Source organism: Mixophyes fleayi, chromosome 4 (assembly GCF_038048845.1).
Source record: "Mixophyes fleayi isolate aMixFle1 chromosome 4, aMixFle1.hap1, whole genome shotgun sequence".
Taxonomy (NCBI): Eukaryota; Metazoa; Chordata; class Amphibia; order Anura; family Limnodynastidae; genus Mixophyes; species Mixophyes fleayi.
This window is the reverse complement of record NC_134405.1, coordinates 250,056,900-250,070,127: the sequence shown is the minus strand read 5'-3', so window position 1 is coordinate 250,070,127 and position 13,228 is coordinate 250,056,900. Positions and strand designations below refer to the sequence as shown.

Genomic DNA, 13,228 nt, shown 5'->3' with positions numbered 1-13,228 from the left:
GAATAAACTTATAAAGTAATGTGCCTCCACCGATTTGGATGGGTGTCACAATACGACAAATTATACACCCACACCCATATTATATATAATATGGGTGCATAATTCATCGTATCGCGACACACCCATCCAAATTTTATATATATTTATATATTACAAACACACACACATACACACCTCTAACTCTTTTAATGAAACCATTAGTCTACTGCCAGTGGAAAATAAAGTATTTATTTTTTATCAGTGACATAGATAATGAATGTTTTGTAAAACAAAATATGTCATACAACATATTTGCTAGTATCCAGAAACTTAAATAGCAATTAAACATTATTTGCCTATATCAAAGCATGTGTATTGCCATGACAAGATTAATGAAATAACAGTATTTCTGCATAACTATATAGCCACACAGCAAGGTCAGATGGGAAATAATTTGGGGGGCTTGCTAGTTTGGGACCACATTATTGTTTGTCATGTACTCAGAAAAAAAATGTGTGAAAGTTACAATGTGTCAGGCAGAATGGGTGACAATCTTGTGTTGGGCTGAGGCCTATCAAGATATTTTATTTGCATTGTGTACTCATGAAGACACCTGAGTAAGAGACTAAATTTCGACATCTGTTCCTAGATAACCCCACAGATGGCATAAAAACGCAACAATGCATTTCAGTGCATAAACAATACATAAACTTACCAGGTTACATTAATTTTATTCAGAGAAATAAATAACATGAATGAAGCATGGAAACAAAGAGTCAGGTGTTTGAACTTTCATGTAGACAAAGAGACTCAAATTTCAAAGCTTTGTGGTCATGTTGGCAATGAGGAATGAAGGCACAGCTTGTGACCAAGTTGACATGGAGGCAAACTTAATTATCCTCCACAAGCTCATTCAGCATAATGAAGGTGTGACTGTATATCTATTTTCACAAAGTATTCCAACATGCATACACTGGGCCATATTATGCGGCCCCTTTTTTTCTTATATTTTATGCCAGTTTCAATGTAAGACTTTCCCTATTTAGCAAATATTTTTAAAATGTGTAACAGATGTTCCATCATTATAGTGTATGTCTCCTACATCGACAAGAGGCAGCCATTTTGTGGGTTGAACCAATAGTCATGAGAGTGCAGTCTATCAAGGCAAAAGGAAATGGTGACTTTGCACCTCAGTAGTTTAACTGGTACCTAATAATTTGATAGACTCATGAATCAATTTAGCCCATAAAACTCTGCCCCATCTCGGAGTAGATAACCAATAACTGATTGATTTTTTTTGTAAACTAAACAAGACAGCCATTCTGTGGCTAACACAGCTTCATGTCTCACATGTCAGTGTTTGCCAGAGATCGATATTGTGCCTTGACAAGTTGTCAATGATGGTTTGCTGACATGTATGGTCACCTTGACAAGTGACATATGAGATTTAATGTAATAATTCATACGTTTATGGCACAAAGAGGAACTAAAGCTTTTAAATAATAAATGAATAAAGCTTTGATATGTTATAGGGCAATAAAAACTGTAATTTGTGTCTTCTTACCTTGATAGAACAGCTCTTTTCATCCAAGAAGTAATGTTTTACTAATGTTACTGCATGCTGCCATAAATAATATCTTCTGACAACTAAATAGACATTAGCATAAAAGTATACGCGAGGAAAACTACAGACAGAAAATGATCAAGAATATAAGGTTAATCTAGTTGGCAGCCTTTAAAGTATGGAAGGTATAGCAACATTTAGGCCCAAGTACATATCGACTCAACAATTCAAATAGCCCAAATTCTTTTATAAATCAGCCCTTTTCCTCTGCTGGAGGCAGCACAAGAGGAATAAATCATAAAAGAGGAATATTTATGCACACACATATATCATAGATATGGAGGAGTTCAACCTTAAAAGAGCAGCAATAAACAAGTTGCGATTCACCACACATTTATCTGGACACACTAGCAGACCACAGGAATATAATAAAATATTATTATTATTATTAAGTAAAAGGTGATTGTGATCGATAAATCTAAAAGGTAAATCTTATTTACAAAGCATACTTTAGTGCAACAGTTACATCTTCTCTGTAGATTTGCATGGTAGTAAATGTATGGTTTATGATTTCTTTAATAGATCCTTCCACATTGGAAACCTATCAGACTCAGAAGTTAAGCTTGGTACACACGATTGCATTTTGCGATTCCTGTAGCGATTTTACCACCAACTGAAACTCACGATGATCATGCCGATCCGTGTGTACACACCTGCACAACTTACCTTCAAATCTGTGCTCTTTATCTCTCATGACCATCTACTAAAAGGATTGTGAATCTGTACACTCCATAGAGATCTGCCTACACTGCTGGTCACAAGTGCATACACACTTCCATATCTGTCCGATATCGTTCCATCGTTGATCGTGATTTTTAGAAAGTTTATAACAGACAGATGTGATGTGTTTTGGTAAGACTAAACATGATAGTGGGAGCGTACACACTCTTGCAAAATCTAACCAAATGGTCGTTTATCATGATCTGCAAGACTATTGCATCAGTGTGTACCCAGCTTTAGAAACAAGTTCACTTTGGTCCTAGAAGACCAATTTTAAAAAAAACTTAGTAGCCCCCTGGAAATGCCCCAGAATACTATGGGGAATATTCAGTTGTTGGTGTTACTGCCTAAAGTAACGCGGCACGCGCACTATTACCGTCATTACGGTAATAGTGCACGTAAATACCGTTATTACGGTACTTTTCTCGCTGGATTTCAGCTCGCGGCTCAGGGAGCTGCGACCTGAATTCCGGCTTAGTATTACCGTAATAACGGTAATACTTTTTATTTTACAAGTACCTGATAAATCCAGTTTAATATTGTGTGCCAGTATTGTTCAAGCTAGTTTTCTGGGGACTTAATGGGGCCAGAAATGAGTATTTTAGTCAGCTAAAAAGGACTACACTGATTTGACCCGCTTTCATTCACACAAGAATAAACATATTCTTACATAGATTCTATAGTTTGCTAGGAATATGTGATCTGTGGGTTTTAAAACAACTGTAAATATATACTAAATGTGAAGTCCAAACCACCATGCTCAGACTGGTGGGCTATGCATGAAAAAGAAATACAACACATACACAATTTGTTTGTGAAGAGACAAACAGCTTTATTAAATAAAAGGCAAACAGAAGAAATATAACAGACTGAAAAAAGTAAATTCGGAAATACCATTTTTTTTTTTTAATTTTATTTTTTTTAACAGTATTCTCTTAACTTTTGCATTACAAACTCCAGATTCTGTGCCAGCCACAAATCATCCTCCTGTGTGTTTATTTTACAAGGGGTAAAATAATTCAGTCATACAGTGGTTAACATGGTGGTACAATGACTGCACATGCATATTTAGATGTAAACAGAACATGTCATGTATATGAACCTCTTAGCTCTTGTGGAATGAAGGGCTGCTATAGATGGCAGAGGCATGTGTGCGGGTGCCTATGGCAGCATATTAAAACCTCTCAGTAATCAATGTTTTGCATATCAAGTTCTGATAAGTACACTGACTGGGAGGAGTTAAAGGATTAATTTCTGCTAGACACCACTGTACTCCATGTCACACCAGACAGGACATCTAGCAGCCTGTTAATAGCTAGTCCAGCAAGAACAAAAGTAATACAGAGTTAACTTGTGGGTCAAGCCCACAGGCTGAATCGATAACGTACTTTTAATATTTTAAAGTGCCTTCTGCTAATAAATCATGTGCAAAAATAGAATGAGGAACTACCAATGTGGGGTAAGGTATTTTGTCATATGTATCTCTACGATGACTTGTAGCAGCATTAACTAGAGCTTTGAGAGTAGATCTAGTCTATTTCTTTCAGTTACAATAGCTAGCGAGTTCTGAATGACTGGTATTTAGAGAAGAACTCCACCCTAAAATAAGAAAACCGCTTTGGGTGGAGACGAGAGTTATAATAAAAAAAAAATCATAGGGCAGTCATTGTGGACTCATGCGTATATTGAAAACAACGTCTGCAAGTTAAGTATGATTTGGGGGATTCTGTGTGTTTATTTTTTTTTTTTAACTCCTCGCTCTCCATCCAAAAGATCTTTCTTTGAGTGGAGTTATGCTCTAATTTATCGCATATAAACACATACTAAAAAAAAAAATAAAAAAAAAAATATATCGATATGGACCACAAGCTTGACATACTATGGAGTTGGTCTGGAAAAGTAACTTCTGTTTGACAATGCAAGTGTCCATGCTACAATTATATTGTCACAAGTCTGTTATTGCATTTTTAAACACTAGTTAACCATCTCCACGTGAAAGCTGTATATAGGAAAATATATAAATCATGAATATCATATTTATCAGGAACGGAATAGAACAGTGAATGAAAATTATAAAAGAAAATACATATGCCGACATTCTATCGAACAAAGAAAAACTGTCTTTTTGTGGAATCTAGTATTGTATCTTTTACAACGTATCCTGCTCATTATGCGATGACTGAATATCTGCAAGCATTGCCCATGACAGGAGAGAGGCACTCAAATATTCATCTCTTTTTCTTTGTCCATATCACACATTATGAAGGTTATTCTTCAATGGTCCAACAGAACAAGGGCCTGGGAAAAGCCCCATTTCTCTTCTGAATGTACAAGTAAGGCACAGTTATAAAACCACATCACACGCACGACAGGCAAGGGAAACAAGCAAGACATATGTCTCTCTAATAAGTAATTGCATGACTACTCAATCAAAAGAAACATGCTACTGAGACCTTTGCTACAGCTCACTTATAGGCCTTCTGCAGCAAAACAAATGTCAACATGTATTTAAAATGAAAATAAAGAAATATTGTAAAAGAACTAGTGCCCAATAACTTACATGAAGGTTTTAGGAACAGGCATTCAGGACACCGATAGAGAGACATTAAAGCAAGAGGCCACCATGATGAATTGTGTCAAATATGACTAAGTACCATAAGAAAATGGAATAGAAAAAAATACATGGCGGTCTTCTCTAATAAAGTGACTAGTTTCTATCACTCAGACTTTTCCCCCAGTAGAGATATGCCCAGTTCCACAAATGCTCCAGTCAAGTGTGACCCAGACCATACAAACTAATGCGAGAGTCAATTTTCCTAGTTAGGGAAACCTGTGCGGTTTCCTCTGGTTAATCATCTGAGCCTTGCGTGACGTGTGCATGCTGTGCGAAACAACAACATTAACATGAGTCTTTTTCCAAGCTAAAAAACACAGAGGAAAAAAACAAAACACAAACAGAGGTGACTTCTATAGGATGCTCTAATCCAAGCTGCAAGAACCCCAAGTGCAGCAGCAGCTGTGTCACCTTATGTAGCTGGAATCTGGCTGTCCTAAAAGTACTGTACATAAAGATGAAATCAACATATTTTTATATTTATGTTTTACATTGAAACTTTTTCATGACAGCATTAAGTATACACTAAAAGATGTACATTATAATATATAAATGTATATATGTTTTTAATGACAATAGAGGAAGCAGAATATTACTGGCATCGAAGTACGACCATATCTAGACTGTTTTTAAATACCACAGAGTCTCCTGGTTAAAATGTAAAGCCGCACAGCTTTCCTATAAAACTGTGTCATTGTGTGGAGGGTGCATGGTGGCTCCTGGTGGTCTGGCCCGGGCTCAGACAGTCTCTTACTATATAGATCTTTCAGGGATATTGGTCCTGGGTAAGAACTTTATGCGCAATTGTTTCGTTATTTTACACTAGATTAGCCTGAGAAAAGGATTTAGGTGTTGCTTTGTAGCTTTCAGTATGATGTGACAATTCAACCAAATCCCTGTGTTTAGCAAGGGGAGCTTTGACACAATTCCTCAGCACTGAAAGCATAGCTGTGCATATGCTATTTAGGGAAAGGATCACGAGTCCCTTCTTGCACTTTCTCTGATGTAATCTGCCTTGGAACATGCTCACTAGCAACATTCAAAGGATTGCACATTATTCTTTCACCAACTCATGCAAAACAACATAGAAACACTTAAGGGTGAATACCACAGGATTCAGGACCTGTAAAGTAAAACTATCTAAATTCAGGACTGTCTGACCATGTCCCTGATAACAAAGTCAAATAGACAACCGTGTGAATCCAACCTAACCTGAGGCTTAACTTCCCTCTGTATCTTAATTGCCAGCGGCATTTATTTTACATCAAGTATTGCTGCAGCATACAGAGCAGTCCAGAGTTAGCAGCAAATGGCAGGAAACTATATATATATATTTATACATATGTAAAACAAATCGATTTCCTTTTTTTGTTTTTAACAAAGTGCTTTTCTGAGATACACATAAATACTTATAAAATAAAGTGTCAGTTGGAAAAGAGCTAAACTTAAAATGTCAAAATCTGCATCCTAAACAAACTGGTAATAACACTGGATGGCCGTCTATAGGCAGGAGACACAATGCTAAATGTGATTGATAAAAATAAGGGGTGGGCAGGAAAGACTGTAACTTGTGGATGGGTGCAAGATTCTGGCCAATGTTAACCATTTCTGCTGCTGTACAAAGGCAAAAATATGCCCTTGCCCAACCAGCAGTAGAGAGGTTCAATACAAGACGACACAATAGTGACTTGTTCCAGATGTGCCTATGCTGTATGTCTTTGTGAGCACACTAAAATCTGGCGCAGAGATTCAATGCTTTTAAACCATTTAAAGAAAATGGGACAGTCTTACAAAGTGCCTTGTAGAAGTGCTTAAAATTAAAAAGAACGATGCAGGATTGTCTGGAGCTTATGTCTGTTTTGTTTTAAACCTATGCCACAGTTGGCACATTGACATGACTCCCCATGCTTTGGCGCTTGCTGAACACAAAGCACCCCCAACATGCAGTAGTGCAAAATAAGAGTAAATTCTCTATGTATCGTTCAACAATTGTCAGACATAATGGCATTACTAATTATTTTTTTTTACAAACATTCTCTACAGAAAACATGAGGAAGCTGAGAAATCTCTACAAGGCAACTACACAAAACAGCAATCATACATCTTATCACTGACTTAAAGAGGTTTTTCTACTTTAAATAACTCTTGTACTAAATCCCCACCCTACCCCATAATAGTACATAGGTGTTGACACATCCCGTGGGGACACTCACTATTTGCCTGGAACTCAAATATAGATGCTCGGGTCTTTACATAGTGAGGGAGATCAAACACAACAACGCTAAAGCTTTCCATTAGAGCTGTTCAATTGGATCTCTCCTGCTTCAGGGCCTTTCATGGGACCCCCACTAAAGTACTACTATTGTGATGGGAGGGGATTTAGTACAGGAGCACTGTAAAGTGGGAAACCACTTTCATTTTTATCAACAGACCATAACAACCAATAAGTATAGATGGCCATCACGAAGAAAAGCAATGCAGTATTGTCAAACTTCTCATTCCAGTCCAAAAGCAATCTGGGTTACAAAACATCCTGTATATCTGAATAATGTCAGGTTTACCTTAACACAATATATTACAACATATTTGCTAGTCATACCTGGTCAAAAGAGCCAACAAAAAACAAAATAGAAAAAAAAACAAATATTGAATTGTATTAGCATGTTTCCTGAGTCTTTTGTGCTTTGAAGAACACTAGAGGATGTTTATTTGTCTGGTCTTGAGCATAGGTAGCTATCTATATCTGTCAGATGGTTGGAGTGTTATCCTACATAGTCCCATGTTTGTTATAAAGCAGATGCAATAACAAAAGCAAGGATTTTGTGGAAGTTGTGATGTGTCTAGAAGTTACAGTTTATTGTTGAAATGGCTTGGGAGTTATTACAGCAGTAAAAGGTTGAGGCATACAGTACATTGGATTACCCTCTAGCAATTGAACATGGTAAAGGGTTTTGGCATTACAACGGCGCACTGCACTGGCAAACATCAGCTGATGGAAGCCAAGAATCTATTTGTCCTCTGTGTCAGAAGGCTGTGAAAGATACCTACAGAACACCATTACGGCAAAGAGGAGGTTATATTAGAGACATTAGATTCAAGGAAACTATCATCATATCATCAAGAAAATCTTGTTTCTTAATAGGTAGGCTTTGAGGAAGCAGACTAGGAAGCAACACTAGTTGTTTGTAAGGCACTCCAAAACTTCTGCCACCTCTCAAATGTTATCACCATTAAGGTAAAACAGAAATGTTATGAGGAAGGGACTGGCCTTCTATTGGACAAAGTGCAAAGAAAAACTAAGAGAAAGAGCACCTCCTATGAACACACACATATGAATGTGGGTATGAATGTAGCAGCTACTGAAGAACAATTCCTCAGTTTGTGGGCCAGAAGGCATATACATATATTATAAGTTTTATTTCAACACAAGATCTTAGGAACTTTGGCTGGGACTTTCAGTATTTTCTGCTTATATCGTTGGGAGATACAGGGCAGCGTCTAGGAGATGCATAGCACTGCATTTCCTGAAGTTGAACCATGTGTTGACTGAACAATTTGCTTCAAATAAGATGGTCCATGAAACCAAAGTGGTTAATGTCACTAAGCCACAAGAAAAAGGTGGTCAATTATTCTGTCTATTTTAAACAGGATATAACACTGACTTGTATGCAAGTCATACATGTTTAAATAACCTGCCTCAGCAGACAAATAGGCTGAAGGGACTTGTTTAGAAATAAGTAATCTCTTTCTTTACCTTTATCAGCACCACTTCAGCACTGATAGCAAGCCTGGCTCACTCAGTACACAAGCGGAATGGGTCAGTTATTTGCAAAACGGTAAATCTCCTAATGAATAATAAAGTCATTGTAAAAATCCAGATACTTGGAAAAATGTAAGGGCTATATGGTTTGGTATCAATTTAGTGTGGGGAAGGATCAATGCAATAACTGGTGTAGTAGACAAATAGAATGGCACAGTGATAATTTAGAAACACAGCTCTTTAGAAGCTACATACAAGCAACCTGTGCAAGAAATCATTTATTCCATTGGAATCTCTATTTGTCCTCTCTCATTAAGGGAACATACACACAGGTAGCTCTACATGTGCCAATGGTAGATCAGCCAGCTTAAGCAAACCTAAAAATAGTAATCTATTGATCACCATTAGGAACTCTGTTGGAACCCACTAAACTTTAGCCCAACGGCAAACAGACCCTGAACACAAGTGGTTATATTTTTGGTCCGTCCAGCATTTGGTTAAAGTGAGGTGAGGCAACAGTCTTCAATTAACAGATTCTGCATAACCTTAAGATTCATTCATCATCCAGGTAGACAAACCACGGACGCATGTACAAGAATCTCACCATTTGTACCAATACTTAAATCTAACAGATACTAGCCTGTATTGTCTCAGTGACACACTTTTTTTTATCACTTCTGTATCCTACATACCAAGTTATGCAACTTAACAAAATTAAATTTAACGAAACTCGTGATGGACATTTCTGCAGCACTCATAATTTGTAAATTAAGACTTCATTAAGACCTTAAAACAGATTCAACCCCCAAATTTATAAAATATAAGGCACTTCTTCGGGAGCAATCTTTTTTTGGCATTACAACTACCAAAGTGCCATAGGACATCTTTATAAAAACAAAACCCAAGAAAACCACAAAACACAACACTAACATTTTATACTCTATGGCATTTTTTCAATAACTTATATATGAATAAATGGGAACAAAATGCAAAACATTATTAATACATAGGTCAGTAATGGACAATACTCATCCTTTTGTTTTAAGGACATAGACTGATTCAGATTAGGAAAACCTCTAAAACCAGTTAACTATTGGTAGACTTATCAATGCTGATCCCAACAAGACAACCATTTAAGTCACTGGGTTCATTTGTAACAACGTTTAATGAACCATTAACCTGCTGCAACGTTCCCTACAAACAAAGGAGTATCAATACACTCCATGCATCAGCAAAATTACTACATGCAGAATAAAGACAAATACACATCTACAAACATAAAATTAAATCAAGTCCCTAACATCCAGAGAAGCAATTCTTGCAGAACTGGTACAAAAATATAAAATCTGTTTGGTTTGGTTTTTTTTTTGTGGTTTTTTTTGTGTTTTTCTTAACATCTGAAATTGTTTGAATCTTTTATATCAGGTCATGCTCTGAATGATCAAGAACATTAAACAAAAAAATATTGGCAAAATATTACAATTTCTAAAGCACTCACTTTCACCCTCAAGTTCGATATATTCAGGTGCATGTTACAATAGCAAAAATAGAGATATTTAGATATATATTTTTAATCATTCTCTTTTACAACGCATAGAGCCCAAAAGGGCCTACATCGTGTCTCATACCATCTGGCTAGGATGGGGAATATCAGATTCTGGAAGTTTAACTAGATCAATGAAATGTAGCAGCTCTACCTATCCTCCAAAAATCTGAAAATCAAAATCTTAATTAAAAAAAATAATTATATATAAAGTATTCATTTATCTACAAAGGGAAATCAGTCTCTTGACTTTAGACACAAGACTGTGAATGCACCCTCCAAATATATGAATTGATACTCATAAAATTGGACCACTACAAAAAAAAAAAAAAAAAAAAAGAAAATTCACAGTTTAGTATATACCCCTACCTATCCCAGAATTCAGCTGACCTTAGTTTTTTATAAATATATAATATATATTTATGTTTTTAAATTTTTACATTCATTACAGTATCTTATAAGCTGTGCAAATCTTTACTTTGACTGGCAGTCTGCCACCTCAATGTGTTTGTCTTTGGTACAAAATAAAAAGAAAAAACAATCAACGTAATGTGCAATTTTGTTTCTCTCTTTTCCCAACTAAAAGTACCAAAGAGAAAATAAAAAGAACAAAAAAAAACTGCGGCTTTTAGTTCAAGAGCCACCTTTTCTATTTTTTTACTCTTTTGTTGCTTTTTATGTTTTTTGTTTTTTTTTACCTTTTTTTGTTTCTATACAATTCACAGACTCTGTGGCACGTATCTACATTTTCAACATATTCCTATATACATTCGGAAAAAAAAGAGGAAGTCACAAGGATTTTTTTTTTTTTCAACAATGAAGCTTAACCCGATAAATATGCACCAAACTATGCATTTTAGCCCACTACACTACAAGTTGTTAAATATTTTGTAACGTTTTAAAGCATACAAAAAAAAAATCTTAACGGCTTTAAGCTGTAGAAGTGTCTTCGCAATAACAAGGCACAAAGATAAGTCTTATGATCATAGTTCCACTTGCGACAAACTATTAGCTATCGCAAATTTTATGAGCAAAACATTTTATGTAGAGCCACTTTTGTTGACCTTTGCACTTCTACTGGACCATCTAGTGCAGCACAACACTGGCATAAACCTGCAGCCATATGTGGCTTCTGCATTTAGAAGAGAAGTCGCATTTCTAATATCCCAGTACAGATAGTGGCTAATTTTGGCATTAGCTCAAAACTATGGGAACCTAAAAGAAAAATTTGGTTTCTGACTCTAAGACAAACACTAAAATTACAATACATGTTGCCTATTTGTTTTTGCACATTTAGGTTCAATATATAAGCTACGGCAATGATAGAATTGCTGCCAATAGTACTCTAAGAACAAATAGCCACTAACAACCAGACATTGTGATGAATCAGAGTTCCATGCAATGGGTACTCTCCATTTGCCAACATGTCTGTTTGCTTTTCTCGCCCCACAAACCTTGTTTAAAATATAATCAGAACAGATGACGAGTGGATAAACATGCAAAAACTGAATGGAATTTACAGTGCAGACTTGGGAGAAGACGTGGGCGTATGACACATCAGCACTGGTCATGAAGAATAGGTGTCACACCTTTGAAGTGGGTATACGTAGTCCCACTAGGCCACCAGTGGGATCTCCCTCCGAGGTTTTTTCCAAAACCTGATTTACAAATTCAGAGGTCTGGCCTGCCACAGGTGACCCTGAAAAACAAAAAGCACAAGCTTTATAGAAAGTCAATGTTCAAACGCACGTCTGTTTCAGTTATATCATAAAACCGGTCATTATGGATTAACTTGCTAGTAACCACTGCACAACCAGTCAGCCTAGAAGCCAGCAGTTTCCTTTAAGAAGACAGGAAAGTACCCATTGGCAAACAGGAATGACATCCAAAAGTTAGGTGCAATCAGTACTTTTTTTTTTATTTGCACTGGTTACTGGGCTTCTTAGATTTAGCTAGCCTTGAACAATGCATGTTGCGCAAAATGCAGAATGAAGAGACGTGGTACCCATATTGAACATAGGAAGGGACGTCAAAAACACAGCACTTACCCCTTCCAGAAGTCAAAAGGAAAAATAAGTGGTACACAAGCAGGGGATAAAAGTAGCAAGGGACACATAGTATTCCCAGTGACTGGATGTCCATGATCTGCCAGTAAATGATGTCCTCAATCAGCTAAAACACACCACCTTTAGTCTCAACCTAGCTGCTTACATCTCAGGGGCATAAGCCAAAATTGGCTTATAAACAGCATTTTTTCCACAACACCTTGTCTTAAGTTGTTTGTCTGCTGGAAGTGTGCAGTACTCTGCAGCGAAATTCTTTGTTTTAACAGACCTGGCTGTATCTTAATTCATAAGCCTTTTATGATGCGTTTAATTCAATGCACAACTTATTCTTGTATGGTTCAGCATCCGCCACTCGCACAAAGTGGACCCAAAAAGAGGGAAAATGGATTTATCTTTCTCAATCCTTCACTTTAGCAGAGCAATGCTGGCCAAGTTCCCGACCAAGTGCAATTTCAAATAATTTTTACCATTTGTTTCTAAAATTAGATAACAGAATATTAAACAACATGGTACTATTAGCTATGTGTAGTATGAACCTTTTTTGAATTGCTTATCTATTTTTATCTTACCCATAAAGCTGATGTTACAGGGGAGTGGGACTGAATGGTGTGTTTGCATGCAGAATCTTCAAAGCTGAAAGGATCACTAAACCCCAAATTAGACATTTTAGATATGAACCATACATTGCTCAGTGGTAAACTAATATTCCACAGAAGCTCTATTAGAAATGAAAGTATTATCTCCCCACCCCATTACAGACAACTGAAGCTGCTCCAACATATTTAAGAAAGTGTCTGAAGCAGGTGGAAAAGCTGAGATTACGGTCATTTCACTTAGTGACTTTACTGGCCCTACTCCATTATATGAATCCTTCAATCCATAAGGTGTATTTATGCAAAGCAAGTCTGCCAAGCTGTTAGTC

At 36.6% G+C, this 13,228-nt stretch overlaps 1 protein-coding gene across 1 annotated transcript in view; it reads right to left on the bottom strand.

The window, feature by feature from the left end:
• Positions 1-3,130: 3,130 nt before the first annotated feature.
• Positions 3,131-13,228, bottom strand: part of CREBRF (CREB3 regulatory factor) — a 41,768-nt gene continuing 31,670 nt past the window's right edge. Inside the window, exon 9 of the mRNA XM_075209633.1 lies at positions 3,131-11,939. Coding sequence (XP_075065734.1) covers positions 11,824-11,939 — 116 coding nt within the window. The 3' untranslated portion in view covers positions 3,131-11,823. The remainder of the gene's footprint in view (positions 11,940-13,228) is intronic.